At 33.8% G+C, this 22,190-nt stretch overlaps 1 protein-coding gene across 2 annotated transcripts in view; it reads left to right on the top strand.

The window, feature by feature from the left end:
• DACH2 (dachshund family transcription factor 2) overlaps positions 1 to 16,716 on the top strand; it is an 873,940-nt gene extending 857,224 nt beyond the window's left edge. For both annotated transcript variants that reach the window (XM_070785446.1, XM_070785445.1), the window contains 3 exons: positions 1,220 to 1,366; positions 4,074 to 4,139; positions 16,586 to 16,716. In XM_070785446.1, coding sequence (XP_070641547.1) covers positions 1,220 to 1,366; positions 4,074 to 4,139; positions 16,586 to 16,590 — 218 coding nt within the window. In that variant the 3' untranslated portion in view covers positions 16,591 to 16,716. The remainder of the gene's footprint in view (positions 1 to 1,219; positions 1,367 to 4,073; positions 4,140 to 16,585) is intronic.
• Positions 16,717 to 22,190: the final 5,474 nt, after the last annotated feature.

Below are 22,190 nucleotides of genomic sequence, written 5' to 3'. Positions count from 1 at the left end.
GTTTAACCTTATTTATCAGCCTTTTATCAAAAATGGAACAAGAATTATACATTCTCAGTGTTTTTATTTCAAGATTTTCATCTTGTTATTACCTTAGTCCTCTGAAATATGCACACATTTAGATGAGTAACTGACTCTTTTCAAGTTGTGAAGGTCATTTATATGGAAAGACATTGAAATGTGAGATAAAGCAATTGAAATTCAAATTAGCATCATATTCAGTTTACTGTGACTGAAATATTTTAAATGTATATGAATATTTTAACTTTTAAAATATCATATAATTTATAATTTTGCTTAATGTTCCTTGAATAATTTTTTATTGCCATGATATTAATATCTTAATTTTTACAAACTGATTTTGGAAGAATATGAAGGTCGGTTTGCTTAGAACCCTGTTAAAGCCCTGCTGTGTACCAATATTATTACTAAAGTTCACTAATTCTATTTGAGAAATTATCACAGATTTCAAGGTTTCAGAGTATAGTAACAATTATACATTAAGGCAGTTAAAGTTTCTTGTTAGGATAAAAAGCCTTGAGAGTTGAGTTATAATTGTTTGTAACTCTTCATTTCCTTTACTGTTTATGAAAAATGCTATTGTGCTTTTATAGATTGCTTAATAAAATGATTGCTGAATATTATTCTCTTTAAAATGTGTAGATAGGTTCAAATATAAATATATGGAGAGATGCAGAGTCCCATGATATGTGCATATACTTAAAGAGATAGATATTTTCCCTTAAAAGTAGTAACATCTCAGAGAAATAGACCCTGGACATTGTAAGTTTTAAAAAACATACCATGTTTTGAAACTCAATAAATACTTTCAGGATTTTTTTTTGTATTTTTAAGTATGTATAGGAATAACCTGATGAATAATAAGAATACTTTTCTTAACAAGTTTATAAAATATTTCATGTTATCACTAAATCCATGTAGTCAAGGTAGAAAACAGTTTTCCAGTACTACCACCAACATTGTACAAATGCATGTGTATTATAGAGCTTACTTACTGGAGATGTGAAAGCAATAACAAATCAGTTATATGACTGAATATTCTTTGGTTGAGTCTAATGATAACTGGAATCAACAGAAGCTAATCATACATTTATATATCTACCTGAATCTCTGTATATATTTTTTATAATTCATCAAAACTGGCAACTTGATTTCAATGACCAAGCCTTTGAAAACTACTTCCCTTTCCATATTTTAGCTACCATGCAAAAGCGCCTAAAGAAGGAGAAAAAAGCAAAGAAAAAACTACAAGAAGCCTTGGAATTTGAATCAAAGTGCAGGGAGCAAGTGGAGCAAGCATTTAAGCAAGCCACTACTAGTGACAGTGGACTAAGGATGTTGAAAGGTAATGTGTGAATTGGAACTTCACAATTAGGGTACACAAAGGGGAGGGGGTTAGGGAGGGAGATGGAATGGGAGAGATTTTGTCCAGGAACAATTAATACATCAGGGCTTCCCAAGTGGCTCAAATGGTAAAGAGAACTGGGTTCGATCACTGGGTTCGGAAGATCCCATGAAGGAGGGCATGAAAATCCACTCTAGTATTCTTGCCTGGAGAATCTCCATGGAAAGGGGATCCTGGAGGGCTACAGTCCATGAGGTCGCAAAGAACTGGGCATGAATGAGTGACTAAGCACACAATTAATACATCAATTTGAAGCCAAGTGTTTTAGGTCATTAATTTAATCTGTCAAAATAATCCCTATCCTGGGAGATATAAATATAATAGTTTAGGAGTAACAGGGAATCCTCCTGGTTTTTGCAGAAGTAATATTGATAACTTCCCTACACTTAAAATGCATTTTATCTCCATTCATGATAAAATGTGCTCTTTGTTTTAATGTTTCATTTATTTTAATGAGCTTTTAGAAAGGTGGTTCCTTTAGTGCGGATTGTATCAGTGATGAGGGCTTCAAGAGTGCCTGGTTGAAAAAGAATGTTCTAAATAAATTACTGGAGCTCCTGTGAGAAGAGGTGCTTCTCATGAAATCTCTTAATTCCAAATTTTTCTGATTCTATTTTAAATGATGAAAGTCTACAACATAATTTTATCTCATAGGCTACTCAAGTTCTTCTTTCATAGCATATTAACAGCTGGTATATTTAACTGATATGTGTATATAAAAAGGATGAGCCTAAGAATTTCATACATGCATGTACACACATTCCGTACATGATATGACACAAGCATGAACTGAAATAGTGTTTCTTCAAGTGCCATATACTGAGAACAAATAGACAATTCCATACAAATGTTCAATCATATTTTTACCTCCTAAAAATTCAATTCCCTTTTTGCTGTGACTATCTTAAATCATTGTCATCACAGTCAATAGGAATACAGAACTAGATTATTAGCTCATGACAGCTATGCCTCATTGAGACACAAAAGAGAGAGGATAAATAATAATACATCGATATTTCATACTGTGGAACATCTTAGACAATGGGAATCAGAAATGGAGCAAATGTTCAGTACACTCATTATTTGAGGCTCTGAAGATGTAATTATGAGGACCCTTGAGTTTTTTTATATATTTGAAATCCACCCATATGTGAATTCCACTGTAGCTCCAGTGTTCTCTGTTATAAAGGAAAAGAGGCTGTTTTTACAGCATGTGGGTAACTTGTATTCAAATAATTTCTTTCTCACATTAATCCTTGATGACATTGGATGATACATAGGCTTCTGTTATTATATTACCCAAGGGGGTCTGAGCAATTTATATATAGAAATGAACATATTAAACTGTGTTTCATGAATATGAATAACTTTTAGGTAATCATATTGAAAATTGAAAATAAGAAACCCATCTCCTTGTTTCTTCTCCTCAAGTTTTTATTTTTTTTGTTTTTGTTTTAAACAATTCATGTATCTCTTGGTCCCAAGAGCCAGTACTAAATAAAGACCAGAAATCATAGTCTGTGTTTTAGTGTTCATGTACATTTACCATAGAGATAATCATCATCTATCACATTTCACAAATGGAAAATATACATAAGAATGGGGTAATTATATTAACTTTTTCTTTATTTCATAGAGCATGTTACCTGATAGTCTGAGGGGGTTTATATGGATATATTATTTTCCTGAGGTTTATCTCTAGAGAGTAAAATGAATAAAGAAGTATTTACTATATACCTGGAAATATATGCCCAATTGTAGAATTTAACTAAGGTTTATAATCCTCCTTCTTACTGTTATAGGAAAGAGGACCCTTTCTAGGGCACAAGAGTGAGCTCTTGCCTAACACTTGGCAATGGATTGTCCAAGGAGGCACAAGTTACTTTATTGGGAAGGGGCCCCCCTAGGTGGACAGCAGGAGGGTAAGGGAACCCAGGAGAACTGCTTTGCCATGTGGCTCACAGTCTTGGATTTTATGATAGTTAGATTAGTTTCCAAGTTGTCTCTGGCCAATCACTCTTGACTCAGGGTCCTTTCTAGTGGCATGCACATCACTCAGCAAAGATAGATTCCAGTGAGAAGGATTCTAGGAGGTTGGTAGGACATATGGACTGGTGTTTCCTCTCTCCTTTTGACCTTTCCAGAATTCTTCCAGTTGTTAGTAGCTTGTTAGTTCTGCATTCCTTACCAGGACCACCTTTTGTAAGATAACTCATGCCTGTGTTTACTATAGTGCATGGCCAGGCTGGGAAGTTTCAGTCAGTGGTTCTCTAAACACTACCATTAAAAATATATTGACATTCAATGCACGATACTGGATGCTTGGGGCTAGCGCACTGGGATGACCCAGAGGGATGGTATGGGGAGGGAGGAGGGTTCAGGATGGGGAGCACATGTATACCTGTGGTGGATTCATTTTGATATTTGGCAAAACTAATACAATTATGTAAAGTTTAAAAATAAAATAAAATAAAATATATATATATATATATATATATATATATATATTGACATAAAAAAAAATCAAAACGCCACTCAAAGTCTCGTGTTTACTATAGGACCAAGACCCTGACCAGCTGAGAGTTTTTACTCAAATGGAGTCAGGAAAAATTGAATATGCCTTAATCTTGAGTGTCACTTCTTTCAGATACTGTGATTCCAGATATTGAAATAGAAAACACTGGAACTCTACATGATAGTACTGCTATGCAAGGTACAGTAAATAGTGTACTTCTTTCTACAACTGCTTAATATGTGATCCCAGAGGATTGGATGAGGATGAGCTCCTTTGTTGATACTTTTCATATAAGTAACGTAAATAAATAAGTTAAACTTTTCTTACTTCATGATAGGGTAAAAGTCTGTAATGTTTATTGAGACTATGTATTTAGGGACTAAGAATTTTACATACACAATGTGAGGAAATTTCTTGTATGTTTACTTGTTAAAAGAATGTACATTTAGAAGTTAGGCATATTCTAAAAATACAAAATGTGAATATAATTTACCTTTTTATAAGTGTACAATAATACAGTTTTTAAATCTTGCTACTTTACTGTTTTTAAAAGACAGTGGTACAATAATCATAACCTATCAATATTTGCAAAGTATTCTAGGCAACATTTTTATCAATATTTAAGTTCTGGTGCCAAATTTACATATTTTAGAAACTGACTATGAAAATAAAAGCAGGACTTGTAATTCATAATTTGTAGGATTCCCATAATTGCTTAGATCCTTTAAAATATTTAAAAGTATTTAGTAGTAAGAAAATAGGCAAAACAAATCAATATAGTCTCATTGGAGTGCAAACACAACTAAAATTAAAAATTGAAATTTGACCACTGGAGTTTCTCTGTGTCTTTCTAATACAGTTTTCTAGCCCTCTGTATGCAGATTACATTTATTTTCATATTCATGTCTCACTCTAATAAAAAAAGAAAAAAAATTACCTAACTTTCAAAAAGGAAACAACCATAGAAATGTTACCTTTTGGAGGTTTAACTAATCAGTGCCTTTCCATAGTGTAATGACTGGATCAATATGAAGACAACAGAACCAGATATGACCAAAAGATCCATGTGGGTTTGTCTGTGGATCACCATTTTATGTGGCAGTTTCAGAAAATTTAGAAATCCTCACTCGTGAAGTTTTGCACATCATCTTTGCAAATCTAGGAGTGTCAAAGATCATGGATCTTCTGGGAATGCCTGATTCTGCTGCAGCTGGATAGACTTAACTAATGTATTAACTTTACTAGGTGTGGAAACATGCATGTGTAGCTCATAAAGCTTTTGCTTTGTCTTGTGCCTCTTTAGCTTACCTACTTTCTTCTCTCAACTTAAAGGCTGTGTCTGTGTGAGCAAAGCCAATTTGAATGAGACTCGGTGTTTATCCAATCAATTTACCACTGTGAAATTGATAAATAAATCCCCACTATTTGTGGGCTACCACTATTTAAGGTTGCCACCACAGGTCCAAGGTAGGATTGAGCAAGTCTGAAGCATATGGTCCCTAGTGAATCTGTAAAACACAAATATAGACTGAATCTTTAAGGAGCATTGAGCTTGATTGGGCCCTTCTTTAAGTGAGATATAAGGTCATCTTTGGAACTGTAGAAGGTAAACTATCAGCAGGTTGTATCTTTATTATCCTTTAATCTTATACTCACCATTCATAGCTATTATATATACATATATATATCTATATATATATATATCTGTGTGTGTGTGTTTCCTCTGTCCATGGGATTTTCCAGTCAAGAATACTGCAGTGGGTTGCCATTTCCTTTTCCAGGGGTTCTTCTCAACCCAGGGATCCAACCCAGGTCTCCCACAATGCAGGCGGATTCTTTACTGTCTGAGCCACCAGGGAAGCCCATGAATCTTTATCTATATCTATCTGTATTATATACAAATTCCTTTAGTCCCCAGTAATAGCATCTTTCCTGACTCTGAAATAAATATAAATTTTGAACTGTCCTAAAGTTGCATTTCAGTGCAACAAAAAGATAACTTATTCATAGAAGGCCAATTAGATGATATAAGGAAAAGTTACATTCACTATTTGGCTCAGTCTTTTATTTTAGTGAAGTCTTCAAAGAATGGCTTTTGATATTAACTTGTGATTAGGAGAGGGCACATTTAATATTTGTATTCAGTGAGTATAATTTTAATAATCTTCCTTAGTTTTTGCTAGCTAAATATGAGAAAATTTGGTCTACTTTTAAAAGGATTGAGATAGAACAATTTTAAAGCAAGGAGATTAACTTATATATACTTTTCAAATTATAAGTCAAATTTTCTAGCATTTGTGGTTAATATTTTCCATATATATGGTAAAATATGATGGTTAATAACTTTTATCAAATATCTGCCTTTTGGGTTATGTTAAATAGTATTCTTGAATAAATATGGTAAAAATGAAAAAGTTCATATTCTCACCTTCCTTAGCACAATATATAAGTATGATAAATGATAAAGTTCTTATCATCAATTTATGAAAAACTAGAGTAAATGCCTTATATTAATATGATAGTAGAATCACAATTTAATATCTAAAAGAAATTACTTTATGAGCAGAAATTGATTTATTCTATTAACTAGGTGAATAGATGCCTGAAAATATTATCATAATTAATCTTAAAAATAGTTCATTGAATCAATAAATTCAAATGATATTTTTTGTTTTGTTTTTTCATTCTGTTTTTATTAAATTTTATTTTACTTAACTTTACAATATTGTATTGGTTTTGCCATATATCAAAATGAATCTGCCACAGGTATACATGTGTTCCCCATCCTGAACCCTCCTCCCTCCTCCCTCCCCATACCATCCCTCTGGGTCGTCCCAGTGCACCAGTCTCAAGCATCCAGTATCGTGCATTGAACCTGGACTGGTGAACTGGTGACTCGTTTCACATATGATATTATACATATTTCAATGCCATTGTCCCAAATCATCCAACCCTCTCCCAACATCCCAATAATATTACTTTTTTGTTTAAGATGTACAGAATTGAGAAATTACTTTTATATGTACCTAGGAACTTGAGACAATATATAATGGTTGGTGGACATAAAATGCAATTTTAACCACTATTTTTCCTTTCTGCCTGATAATTTTGTTCTTTTGTGTTATCTTTCTTTTTTGACATATTTTGATGCTATTTTCATCTTTTTCACTTCCCTCCTTCTGGTTTGTGGCAGCTTGTTCCACATTCTTTAACAGGAAATTTTTTAACTTGGATGATTATTCCCTAGAATTGTCTGTGAGGGTCAATTCCTGCATGCTAATACAATGCTATTTTCACAACCCATCTCCATCGCAGCAAATAATTCCAGCATCAGTGAAGTCTTTTTTCTTCCTATTGTCAGTATCTCTGATGGATACAAATCTGTCATTCACTTAGTGATTTCTCTTTGAAATTCAATTAGTTGCATTGTAACATTTCCTTGAGAGGACTTAAAGAGGATTTGGAAGAATGTTGCTTGGCTATCATTCTAAGTAATAAAGTCCTGTACAGTTTTATGATAATTTCCACAAACTGCCCATGTACTGCTATACTTATATGTATTCTAGATCTCTTCAGCTTAGTTATTTTATGTCTTTTATGCTTTGAGTGTTGTTTGACAGACAAGTTATTATGCATAGATCACCTTCTGATAAAAGGATTTCTGTATTCCTTATATTTTAATGGTCTATATAGCAACTCCTCCTGTATACTATAAGGAGATCAAAAAATGAATACACACCCATTCTGATAGCAGTGTCCACTATTTCTGGAAGTGAAGGATGTATACTAATATCCTCCAACCCAGATTCTCATAACAAAGTTGGAGGCCTGCAAGACACACATCAACCGTTTTATCAATTAATCTCCTTTTCACATAAAATAAACATATCAGTTCTCATTAAGTGTACCTTCAGATCAATGATTTTTGCAAATGACACCCAAATACCATTTGTGTAGTGCACTTTTGCTGATTAAAGTAAATTAAATTAGCACAACTACAAGTGAGATGGTAAAAACTAAAGCCAAACTGCAGTACCATTAGCTAACAAAGTGACATCTTCTCTTTACTGCGTTCTGCCATTTAGTTATTATCCTATTGGAAATCTAATTATAATCCTTTTACTCCCTAGTCAAACTTCACAGTTTTCACAAGCTTAGCAATGACAAGTGATTTCATTACATTTTATTGCTTGTGTCAAGACTGACTTAACTTCACTTGGAGATCTAAAAGCCCTCTCAGTTTCTCAGATTCCCTGTTTGCACATTACAGCAACAGCTCCTTTAATTAATTAGCATGAACAGCAGTAACATGAACTGCTGAACAGAAAAAAACATCACTTTATGATTGAAGGGAGACTTCTCCTTTTGCATGTTTATACTTAGTTAACCTTTGTATGACTGTATTTCATTGTTTAGAGCTACTGGTACAGTACATGTTTCTTAAATGTTAAAAATTGATATTGTCATCTTAATAACAGATAAAACAAATCCAGAACATGAAGCTCCTAAATTTTGGAAAACAAATAGCCTTCATGAACTGGCTTTCTAGTAACAAAATAAAATATTATTTTGAAATGTTTATTGTAATAACATCATAAAATACAAAGGCACATTGCTCTATTTTCTGCCAGTGCATTTTTTGGGGGAAGAAAGCCAAACAAAAAAATCTAGTAAATGCTTTTGCAAAAGGAATGTCAATCTCTTTGAATAATTTTCATATTTAATTTTTTGCCTACATGTTTGACAATGACAAAACATGATTTAACACTGGAATATATTTTTAATCTGATATTTTTCAGTAAATAGGATGGAATCTTAAATGATTTTCCCTTCTTTTGAGACTAACATACCAGAAGTGGATATTAAATCCAACCCACATGTGAAAAGTAAACCAAACTTTGGTATAAGAGTTAAACCTATAAAACATCCCTTTTCCCCCTGTGAACAATTTTTATTCAGGAAAAAAAAGTGAGAGCTTATTCAAAGAATATAAGCTTACCATTCTAATATGCAAAATTCATGATCTCACCTATACAGTGTTTGGTGAAGATGTCACTGAAGAATTAAAAGCAAGGTGAATAAAATGTTGTTTGACTATAAAAGTAGCAGACACAATCTTGATGCCCCTATGTTAAAAAGAACACATATTTTATGATGTAATTTAATATATGTATATATATATTCATAATCAGATCAGATCAGATCAGTCACTCAGTCGTGTCCTCCTTGCAACCCCATGAATCGCAGCACGCCAGACCTCCCTGTCCATCACCAACTCCCGGAGTTCACTCAGACTCATGTCCATCGAGTCAGTGATGCCATCCAGCCATCTCATCCTCTGTCGTCCCCTTCTCCTCTTGCCCCCAATCCCTCCCAGCATCAGAGTCTTTTCCAATGAGTCAACTCTTCGCATGAGGTGGCCAAAGTACTGGAGTTTCAGCTTTAGCATCATTCCTTCCAAAGAAATCCCAGGGTTGATCGCCTTCAGAATGGACTGGTTGGATCTCCTTGAAGTCCAAGGGACTCTCAAGAGTCTTCTCTAACACCACAGTTCAAAAGCATCAATTCTTCTGCGCTCAGCCTTCTTCACAGTCCAATTCTCACATCCATACATGACCACAGGAAAAACCATAGCCTTGATTAGATGAACCTTTGTTGGCAAATTAATGTCTCCGCTTTTGAATATGCTATCTAGGTTGGTCATAACTTTCCTTGCAAGGAGTAAGCATCTTTTAATTTCATGGCTGCAGTCACCATCTGCAGTGATTTTGAAGCCCAGAAAAATAAAGTCTGACACTGTTTCCCCATCTATTTCCCATGAAGTGATGGGACCAGATGCCATGATCTTCGTTTTCTGAATGTTGAGCTTTAAGCCAACTTTTTCACTCCCCACTTTCACTTTCATCAAGAGGCTTTTTAGTTCCTCTTCACTTTTGGCCATAAGGGTGGTGTCATCTGCATATCTGAGGTTATTGATATTTCTCCTGGCAGTCTTGATTCCAGCTTGTGCTTCTTCCAGTCCAACATTTCTCATGATGTACTCTGCATAGAAGTTAAATAAACAGGGTGACAATATACAGCCTTGACGAACTCATTTTCCTATTTGGAACCAGTCTGCTGTTCCATGTCCAGTTCTAACTGTTGCTTCCTGACTTGCATACAAATTTCTCAAGAGGCAGATCAGGTGGTCTGGTATTCCCATCTCTTTCAGAATTTTCCACAGTGTATTGTGGTCCACATAGTCAAAGGCTTTGGCATAGTCAATAAAGCAGAAATAGATGCTTTTCTGGAACTCTCTTGCTTTTTCTATGATCCAGCGGATGTTGGCAATTTGATCTCTGGTTCCTCTGCCTTTTCTAAAACCAGCTTGAACATCCGGAAGTTCATGGTTCACATATTCCTGAAGCCTGTCTTGGAGAATTTTGAGCATTACTTTACTAGCGTGTGAGATGAGTGCAATTGTGCAGTAGTTTGAGCATTCTTTGGCATTGCCTGTCTTTGGGATTGGAATGAAAACTGACCTTTTCCAGTCCTGTGGTCACTGCTGAGTTTTCCAAATTTGCTGGCATATTGAGTGCAGCACTTTCACAGCATCATATTTCAGAATTTGGAATAGCTCAACTGGAATTCCATCACCTCCACTAGCTTTGTTTGTAGTGATGCTTTCTAAGGCCCACTTGACTTCACATTCCAGGATATCTGGCTCTGGGTGAGTGATCACACCATCGTGATTATCTGGGTCGTGAAGCTCTTTTTTGTACAGTTCTTCTGTGTATTCTTGCTATCCCTTCTTAATCTCTTCTGCTTCTGTTAGGTCCATACCATTTCTATCCTTTATTGAGCCCATCTTTGCATAAAATATTCCTTTGGTATCTCTGATTTCCTTGAAGAGAACCCTAGTCTTTCCCATTCTGTTGTTTTCCTCTATTTCTTTACATTGATCGCTGAGGAAGGCTTTCTTATCTCTTCTTGCTATTCTTTGGAACTCTGCATTCAGATGTTTATATCTTTCCTTTTCTCCTTTGCTTTTCACTTCTCTTCTTTTCACAGCTATTCGTAAGGGCTCCCCAGACAGCCATTTTGCTTTTTTGCATTTCTTTTCCATGGGGATGGTCTTGATCCCTGTCTCCTGTACAATGTCATGAACCTCATTCCATAGTTCATCAGGCACTCTATAATAGATAATTTCAAATATATTTATACTATTAAATATATATATGAATATTTTTATTCATATTTATTTTCTCAAAATCAATTTGAACATTGGTCTCTCCTTCCTTGACCTTTTATACCTCATTATCTTCTCTCTTTGCTGCTCATTTGGTAACCAAAACAGCACTTTTCCAAAGATCTTAAGATGACATATCAATATTTATTGAAAACAATTGCCCTTCAGCTAAGATTGTCATTGAAGAATTTGATAAAGTATCAATGAAAGTGATGGTAGGAGCAAGTAAGTTGACTGGAAAAGAGAAATTACATATAATGCCTTGCCACATAAGTGATATGGCAAGAAAAAGTCGAAGGAGAACAGATAGAATTTCTCTATAATCGTTTCTACTAACTCCCACCAGGGTGTGGTCTACATCTTTCTTTTTATGGACTGTTTCCTGCCTTACCCTCATAATCATTAGTTTCCCTCCCCTTTGATGTCTTGTACTGTGTTGGAAGACATACACAGGCACTCTAATATTCCCATTGTTAAGTAGAAATGTTCTCTTGTAAAGCAGAGATACATAGCTTGTTAGAAATTAGAAGGATTGTGAGAAATGGGTCCTCTTTCCTCTTAAATATTTCCTTTAAGAATGGGAGACTATTACCACCCAGAGAAACTTTACTGCAACTGGCATTATCAGTGGAAAAAGGCTGTAGCACATACCCCACAGAAAAAAAATCATAGCATAGCATCTTTATTTAAAGCAATATGTTTTTACTTGTTAGATTCATTAGACAGACTCCTTCTTTTTACTTTTTTTCCCACGAAGTATTTGTCTCTAATTTTCTTCATCCTCCAAAGGATCATTATTTTAACTGATTGTACTTCCCAACTCATATCATACTTCTCTCCTCTGAAATACTTGTCAGATTATACCATATATTCTGCTTCTATTTCTTTCTTAGAAAGATATGACAAACATTAGTTTATACTTTTGGGCCTGGTTTTCGTGGATTGGTTTACACCACTTACGACTGCATTGTTAAAAGAATATTTGCAATGACCAAAAGCTGTCATGCTAATTATTATAATGTGAAATCTCATCTACAGATCTAAGAATTTAAGCTATATGTCACTCACATAATAGGTGAAATTGTAGTTGTAGGGATAGAAAGATAGTGAGACTTACAAACCAAAATAGGTTGATCTGCCACTCAGCATTTTAGAGTCTACAGGGCTAATTCATTAATTAACAGATCTTTGTGACTATAATCTAAGGAGGGTTAACTCAATGCACATAACTATTTAACCACTCACTTTATGTTCCATCCTATTTACACATGCAATACAATTTTTTTTTTTTTTTTGGCTTAAGAGTCACCCTATTCCAGTTGGCAAGCAAAAGGAAAGCCTTTCTTAAATTAAAACTTTAAGCTTTATTTTTCACTTTCACATTTGTGTTTTACTCAGGAAAACAGCCAGCATTCTCATAAAAGTCTGTAATCATGTGTCATTATTGTCACATCAGTCAAAACATAGCATTATTATATTGCTGATATGCAAATATATGGTGGCTCTACACCAAGATGCTTGTCACTCTTGGAATGAGGATTGATGCTGTAAAATTGGAACAAAAAGAAAAAAAAGGCACTACCTAGTATTTGTACAACCTGGTGATCTTTGTGCCATTTTTTCTTTTATGGGAAACTTAATTTTGAAAGGTAACTTATGGAGTGACTTAATTGACACTTCAAAGGATAGATTCAGGCATGGCTGAATCCAGAAACCCAAATAATAAATCCATTCAAGGTTTCTCCCTTTTCAGTTCCCACTAGTCTCCCTTCCCTTTGAAGACTTAGATTTTTTTTTTTTTTTGCTAAGTTTTCCTGTTCCATTGCACAAAATGTCCCAAGTCCAGGCTTACTGCTAGCTCACTCATTAGTAACATATTCCATCAGAAAGAGGATCATGTCTTTGTGCCATTATTAATACATAGATCTGCTAACAGGATTATTTCTGTGTAATATTTAATTAACCAAAATAGACTAAAGCCAACTATAATAATCACTTCTGCCTTAAAAGTTTGCATAGATTGGGGTAATACTTAAAAATTACACAAATACAATCTCTCTTTTCTATTTGAAACTGTGAAGAGAAGCTTAAGTACTCATAGAAAGAAATTTTCTATTTGTGGCTAAATTCACATCACCATATTGGAACTAGACCTTAACAGATTTTTATTTAATTTTATGCTAGGATTCTTTTCTGTGGGACAGTAGCATAAAGGTTTATTTGTTGCTCACAGGAACATTTTTCATTTTTGACAGCCATATAGTATTCCATTTGAAAATTATATTTAATTTAAAGAAAAATATTGTTTAGAATTTTTTACAGACCTCACGGATGCTCCTTAATCCATTAACCCCAAAGTTTATGATTTAGACATTTAATACTTGAACACTAGTAATAACCTGTATATTAAAGTTGGATACTACCTCAGTATTACAAATGGTTATTTGAACAAGTTCACCAATTCCTCTATGACTTTAAAGAAAGCATCTTATTTTATGTTTTCCTTCTCTATTTCCCTATTCTTCCAAATTTAAGTGGTCTTACTTTCTCCAAAACAATACAAATGAGTGTCCTGTTGATCCCACCATTGATGAGTAACTAAAATTAATACATCAAAGCCTGCAACTCAAATCTTACAATCTCCTGATAATTGCATTTCAATGGGAAATGTTGGAAGTGGTCATTTTTAATGTTCAAATAAACATTTAACGTTTTTACATTACTCTCATTGTCATTTTCTCCATATTTTGATTTCATATTATGATTACTTTGAGTTGTATAGTGTTTTTCTAACAATTAAGCATTAAAATTAAATAGTTAAAAGTTATGAAAAGAACATAGTTGTACTTTTAAATATTGCATTAAAATATCTCCAATGTACATCGTATACAAAACTCAAGTAAATTTGACTTTTGCAAATCATTTTGTAACTTACACACGTATAAAAGGTGGGTTATATGACCCTAGAATTTTTACTGCAATAGCATAGAAACATAAGCAGCTTACCTCTTTTACCATGGTATGATCTACAATAAGAAGTAGTGAAAGAATATAGCATTCCACATGTGACATAAATGCTTAGAATGGCTTAGTATGCCTTCTAACATAGCATCCATGAATAGTAGTTTTTATTTATTCTCCTTTCCCTTTCTTTCTCTTCCATGCTGGAAAGTAAAATTCTAAAACTTTTAGAACTCGTAGCTCAAAATTTTCAGGTCTGTGTGTTGAACACAGGAACGTCTACTGACATTTTTAACTCATCTATAGGAGGCACAATGAAGTAGTGGGAAGAAGACTTGTCTAGTAGTCAGGGTTTCTCAGTTACTAACTGGCTAAATCAGTTACTAACCTTGAGAAGTCATTCAACTTCTCTGCCTTAATTTTAGTAAAATTATGTTTGCCTGATCTTCCTCATCAATAAGTTAGATCCATATTCTTTGACAAATATAAGTACAAGATATTATTACTATGCCTTATAAAATACATTTGAAGTTAACATTTCTGTTTGTGTATATAGATTTTAATAGGAGTGAAATATTTAGTATTCTATAATTGATATATAAAACATCTGTTCTTTAATATATAGTTGTGGTAAACATATTTTTGTATTTTATCCCCATATGAGAATAAGAGGTATCCATATCCCTTTTGAGGATATTTCTTACAAGAACTAGAGATTAAATAAAGGAGAAAATGGTATATTAAAGAATTCATTCTCAAAAATAAAGTGAGTTAAATACAAGTGAGAGAGATTGATACTCATTATGATACCATTTACAATAAAAAGATGACTTGTACTGGTATTTGTTTTGACTAACGTGTAAGTCAGAAATTTTTAGAGCTATGACTTGCACTGGTATTTGTTTTGACTAACGTGTAAGTCAGAAATTTTTAAAGCTAATAAGGCTAAGTGGTTATAATTTTCATTAAATCTCCATTTTTTTTCCCACAGAACCACCACGTTATTAAAATAAGCACTAGACCGTTCTGAAAATGATTATAAAACAATGCTTTTCTCTAGAGAAAGAACAATCAAATGTTACTTTTTTTTTAATCTGCCACTATCTTGTTTTTTTTTTTTTTTTTTTTATTCTTCCAATTTTATTTTATTTTTAAACTTTACATAATTGTATTAGTTTTGCCAAATATCAAAATGAATCCCACTATCTTGTAATGGCCTACTTTTCCTACTCTCAGATTAGAAGCATTGTTTTTATATAACTGTACTAATATCTAACTGGACCTCAAAGTAACCTCATTACTGTTGCTTATTTATCATATTCTGAACATATTTCAGAATTGGAGTCTACTTCATACAAATAACTGTATAAAATTAATTTGGATTGAATCTAAGACTAAAGTGGACCATTGACCAGCATGTTTTATCTTTCTCTTATTCAAGTTAGGATAACATGATCTTTTAGATGTGATCTTATTTTACTACCAAGGCACATTATGTGGGCATAATGGGAATTATGCCCATTTTCAAATTAGAAGCATATCACTAATTAAACAAATTTCAAGAAAATAGAAATGTCATACTTAGCAGGGTAAATCATTTATAAAATATTGGCATTTGTTCATGAATAAATTAGCTACCCACAAAAGAAAGATTTGATAGCTGAAAATATGCCTGTGATGAAGCCTAGTAGTTCTTAAGGCAATCTCTTTGTTTATATTATATAAGTGAATAAGATTTGAGGCAACACTTGGAAGAAAATATGAGTCCTGGGTAGAAAAAATCATTTTCTACATTTAAATTTAGCCTTCAAAAACATTATAGACATGTTTATTAGTATTTTTTTTTTTTTAAGTGAGAGTTTACTTTTAAATAACCATCCTGTTGGGGAAGGAAATCTCATCCTGAAAGGAAATTGCAATCATTAACAAAGATTTTGATTCAGAGAAAATGGTGTTAATCTTTACTCACGTTTTAGATTGTGAAGGGGAAATAAATATGTTTTTGAAATGTCTTGCTTATTAAGCTAGTCATGCATTTCATTATAGGTAGTAAAACAGTAGAACATGCACACGGGGCTCATAATGCATATTTCAGAGTTAGGGAATATAATTTAGGCTAATTTTGTATTGTCAATATCACACCCAGAGAATTTGATTGAGCTTTAAATTATGCAAATCTACAATTTTACTCACCTTTGTATAATTTTGCTTTTAATAGAATGAGGGTCACATCAATGAACATATGATTAAGGGATATTTGTAATGAAGTAATACATTTATTGCACACAGCTTTATTCAAATCTTGAAAATGTATAGTTTAGCAAAATACTAGAAAGTCAGTTTGTGTTTTTTAGTGAAATTCATTTTGAATTTTTTTTTTTATTTTTGGAGTAGATTTTGGATTTCGTTTGTTGGAATGAAATTTTGACCAGGTTTTATTGTTTTTTCTGTGCAGCCTGAACACTGACGCCGGAACTCCAACTGATCATAGGCACCAATAGGGTGCTGTAGCAGTTACCTGCTTACCTAGTGTTGTAAATCTTTGAAATTCATACTCAAATTCTTAAAATATGGAACCATCGATTACTATGTGTTCATTGCTGATAATTAGAACCTTACATGTACAGGAAAAAAGTTAGAGATTGGGCTTCACAATGTTTAGGGAATAATCATAATGATAATTGAACATAATATGTTACACATTTATAACCCTTTTCTTTCACGGAGTTCATAGTGCTTCATAAACATTATCACATTAAACCCGGATCATCCTAGTGGGGTAAGTAGGTGGAAGAATTTTTAAGACACAGAAAATCCTATTTCTAAATGGTGTGACAGAAATGAAAATGCAGACAAACCCAGTTTCAGCTGTAATTGCTATGAAATAGCTTTATATTTGGATGACCCGAGATTTAATAGGAATTAATGTGAGGAGGTAATTCATATGTGCAAATCATCAATATTTATTATCATTGCATTGAAGATCACCTTTCTGAAAAAAGCACATTGCCTGTAGAGTTCTCTAGGAAATATAGAGAGCTCTAGTTTGTAGGTTTTACCACACCTAGTTCTTCCTTTGATTTGTTGATGGTAGAGAAAGTTATTTAATACCTTTCTACTAGTTTGTTCCTTACATGTAAAGAAGGCAACAATAAAAACACATACCTAAGCAGCAAAAAAATATACCCCTTTATTATTTTTTGCTCTCCTTCCATCTTCAATCTTCTTCAAGCTATCAACAGTTAAACAGACCAAGATATATATATATATATATATATATATATATATGAATGAAAGGAGAAAGGCTGATATTATGGGTCAGTCACATCATGGATATTTTCCATTGCTCACCCTCTGTCTAGACATGGCCAGATGCCTAAGCTGCTGCACTGATTAGAAACAAATGGGCCATTTTGCTTGAGATGCCCAAGAAATGGCCTCAAGTATATTTAACTGTTTACTTAATGGATACCCGCCAAAGGCCGGTGGCAAATACCTATCATTATTTTTATGCCTCCTAGGAATGTAATCGGAGAAGGCAATGGCACCCCACTCCAGTACTCTTGCCTGGAAAATCCCATGGATGTAGGAGCCTGGTGGGCTACAGTCCATGGGGTCGCTAAGAGTCAGACACAACTGAGCAACTTCACTTTCACTTTTCACTTTCATTCATTGGAGAAGGAAATGGCAACCCACTCCAGTGTTCTTGCCTAGAGAATCCCAGGGACGGGGGAGCCTGGTGGGCTGCTGTCTATGGGGTCGCACAAAGTCGGACATGACTGAAGCGACTTAGCAGGAGCAGCAGCAGGAATCTAATAGGATTTCCCTCGTGGCCTACTGATAAAAAAAATCCACCTGCCAATGCAGGAGATGTGAGTTCAATCCCTGGGTCAGGAAGATTCCCTGGAGAAGGGAATGGCAACCCACTCCAGTATTCTTACCTAGGAAATCCCATGGACAGAGGAACCTAGAGCTCCTGGGAAGAGCTACAGTCCATGGTGTTGCAAAAGAGTTGGAAATGACTTAGCAACTAAACAAGAACAACAACAAAATCTAATACAGCAGTAGTCCAGTGTGCTAAATAGTATAAAAAAAAAATCAATTCCCCTCCTAAAGTGCTCTCTTTATACCAAGCAAAAACTAATCCATTATGTTATTTTTACATCTGCCCTAGAATTAAGTTCTGATATGACAGAGGTACCACACATTCTATGCAAAATTCCAACTGAGTTTTTATGCATTCCCCAATAACCAGTTCCTGGTGGCAATACATGCAATTTCTATTGGAATTGCTGCTTTCCCTACACGTTATAAAACATCACATTAATTCATATCAGTGTAACATTCCAGTCATTCCATGCTTGGAAAGATTTTTTAAGGCTTCTGGTGCTCTCTATATACTGTAGAAGATCTTTTTGTATAGAGCAGGTATGTTGCTTTAACCCAATTCAGTGAAATTGTGCCAGGGAGGTTCAGGATGGGGGATACAAGTATACCTGTGGCTGATTCATATCAATTAATGGCAAAAACCACCACAATATTGTAAAGTAGTTAGCCTCCAATTAAATTGAATACATTAATTTAAAAAATAAATCATGGAGAAGAACTGAGGCAAATACTTCTTTTAGAAATTTATTAATATCAATTATTTGAAATGAATAACAAAGAGGCATTACTTAAAAATAACATCCTGGGATGTCTCATTATTTGATAGTCATGATAGTCAAACAGCTTATATTGAACAATAGGGGAAATTGAACAGTATTTTCAAATTAACTGCTGCTTAAAAATAAACTAATTATATCTTTTTACAAATAGACATATTTAATTAACTTCAGTTGAACTATAAGAAATCCCCATGTATTTTATTCTGGTCTTTTGCCACATATCCACCTTCTTTATGATGCCTTATTTTAGCTTTTTATTTTTCATAAGCATCAGGTATGTACCACAGAAGGCAAATCTCACACTTAACTTGAGTTTGGAACAACCAGGTATGCCCCTTTAAAGAAAACTGATGAGTAGAGGCTCATCTACTGTATGGAGGACACACCAGAGTCCTGTGCCATGGGGTATGCCCATGTCAAGCAGCACTGTACTAAGCAATGGACTGTATGGGCCTTTACTTTTATTTTTACAATGGTAAATTTTGTATGTATTTGAATTCCCCCTTTTAATTATCTTATAAATCTTAAAGCAATAAACTCTACCAGCTCTCCTGAAATGTCAGTGTGTCACCCTTTGTAAGTTCCCAAACTCCCTAACATTCCTCTGGAGAGGCTATGTTTATTGCTCTTCCTGATCTTTAATCTTGTTTACATCCAAAATGCATATTGGCTCATCTCTGTTTGGAGCTAAAGTACAAACCTTTTTAAAAACCTGAAGCATTCAAGTACTAATTAGGTGTTTCCTGTTCCTAATGAAGTGGGCATGCCAGGTTTGGATTAAAATTCAGCTACTGTTCTCCTCTGTTTATGGTTCCAGATGTTTTTGTTTTATCTCGGAGTTTACTTTGACAGCTACTACTAAGTGATAGATCACTCATATTATAGCTGAAATGTATTTTGAGATTGAAATGTGGCAAAGTTTTGAGATTGCTCCAAGAATCAGTGTCGGTTAGCAGGTCAGTATTGTCTCCTTCCCTATGATCATAGTATTGGCATATGTAAAAGAGTAACAGAATCTATGTCAACACTGTATAGCAAGCTGCACAGGAGTATATTTTGCTGCTGCTGCTGCTAAGTCACGTCAGTCGTGTCCAACTCTGTGCGACCCCACAGACGGCAGCCCAACAAGGCTCCTCCGTCCCTGGGATTCTCCAGGCAAGAGCACTGGAGTGGGGTGCCCTTGCCTTCTCTATTTTGCTACTAACCTTTAAATTAGAAGAAAAAAAAAGTTTTACTACTGTGTATCATCAACTTACTGTGTTCTAAGTAAAAAAAAAAAATCATATTAATACTGTCTTTGCTGGCTTAGTTTTTCTTCGGATTTTTGAACTGCTGTGGAAACAATTCCTGATAAGCCTTATAAACAGGCACATTTAATGAAGAGTGTGGGCAAATATGTTTGTCTTTTTTAATAAAGACAAAAATTAAACATTAAAGGAGGGAGATTTTTTAGAAACTGCATTTTGCTAAAGGACAAATGGTGATTGCCTTTTGCCATTTGTTAGTGTTTATGTACCTTTTTTTTTTTTTTTAAACAGGATGTTATTTTGTTTACTATTTGCTTTCATATTTGTAATGTTCACAAATTGTATTGCATGATTTAAGTTTTAGTTATATTGTATAAATTTGATATCTGGTAAAATGAGTGTCTGCTCTTTGATGTTCAGGTGCTTTCCTTTGACATTTAGGCTGTGTATACGGAGGATGAGATAGACTGGAAAACTGAGTAACTATCTGGTGAATTTTGTTAAAATAAATATTCTCAGACACCATAAAGGAGTCTAAGCAATTCTCTAGAGTGACAGATTACTAGATATTTTCTCAAAATTCAAGCTTTGTATTCTTCTTCCCTGGAAAAGTTCAAATGAATTCCATGGGTTCTAAGGCAAAATGCTAGGTTGCCTTCTAATGAAGTCTGACCCTTCAGGTGGTCTGACTAACATAGAACCACATTCTTTATTATTCTATTACCTTATCTTTGAAAATATTTTAAAGAGTTTATACATTAGAGGGGTATATTATCCTCCTGACAATTCTAAGCTTTGATTTGATTGAATTAATATTTTACAGGAGGCCTATCAGTCCAACAATGATAATGTATTCTGCTTTATATGTGAAGAAGATGCAAACATAGACTTTAAGTGTTTCTTAAGCCTGGGTAATGGATTTGTACTGATCATCCACACTTTCTTTTCTTCTTCTTTTGTCACCAAAAGCCAATTTTTATGAGGTAGCTGAATAGATATTGGGGCTATAAGTCATGGTTATGGAAAAGAGAGGAAGGTTAGACAAAGAGGTGGAATTGTTGTTGAAAATTGTTTCCTACTATAACTTCTACGATGAAATATTTTTCTAACTCTAGGATGGAATGGATTCTTTTGATCATCAATATTTAAATAGATACCAGTTTGACTAAACACTATGGTTTAAATTATATTCACAATTTGTCTCTTTTCATGCAGTATACATGGTCTCATTTAACCTGGGGAGAGGAAACAAAATGATTCTGTAAAGCTGTCATCACCTTTAGATCATAACCAGATATTCCCTTTTCCTTGTTTTGGTAAAGTAAAAGGATCTCAAACATGGCATTCTGTACAAAAGGATAAGTAATGTTGATAACCATAGACATAATAGTTTTTGAAGATTCTTTTCAGTCTTTGATGTGTTCAGTGCTGTGGAAAAACCAGGAGCTGTAGCATGCAACTTAAAGGATCTTTGAAAACTGACGCATTAGCATATAGAAATGTTAAGAAATTTTAATTTTGCTGATATTAAATCAAGCCTGTTACATCAGATCATTTAAGTTCCTGAAGATAGAAATTTAGTATTTTAAAGCACGTATTACGATTATTCCTCAGAAAAACTAACTCATTTTCTTTTTTTTAACGGAGGTAACTATTACTGTTTAGCAATGGCACAACAGTTTTATTTGGCTGGAAAGGTCCTCACTGGCTTTACATAAATGAAGATGCTTGTGATTCCAGTTTATCTCTGAAACTATTCAACATGGTGTCATTTTAATTGTTTTTATCAGCAAAGCTTTGTTTACTGAAGGAGTTATTCAATCTATATTACATTTTTTATTAAAAAAAAGAATGTGTGTGCATTTTAAAAACAATGATGTAAGCTTTGTTTTTGTATTAGATTGACCAGTTTAATAATATGAGCTAAATATTAATGTCTAAAGTAACTTGACCATATTTTATGCTTTTCTATGCTCACTTCAGCTTGGTTTTTTGTCTTTTAAGGGAAAAAAAAATTCGGTAGTGTGTTAGAGACTAGGAACATGTATTGTTTCTCTGTTCTACCATATATTAAGTTAAATTACATCTTCTTTGTTAAAAATGTACTTGCTAAACTTCAGTAAAATAAAAGCATTATGACTTTGTC

Source organism: Bos indicus, chromosome X, assembly GCF_029378745.1.
Source record: "Bos indicus isolate NIAB-ARS_2022 breed Sahiwal x Tharparkar chromosome X, NIAB-ARS_B.indTharparkar_mat_pri_1.0, whole genome shotgun sequence".
Classification (NCBI taxonomy): domain Eukaryota; kingdom Metazoa; phylum Chordata; class Mammalia; order Artiodactyla; family Bovidae; genus Bos; species Bos indicus.
Note: the sequence above shows the minus strand (reverse complement) of the source record. Positions and strands in the feature narration are given on the sequence as shown.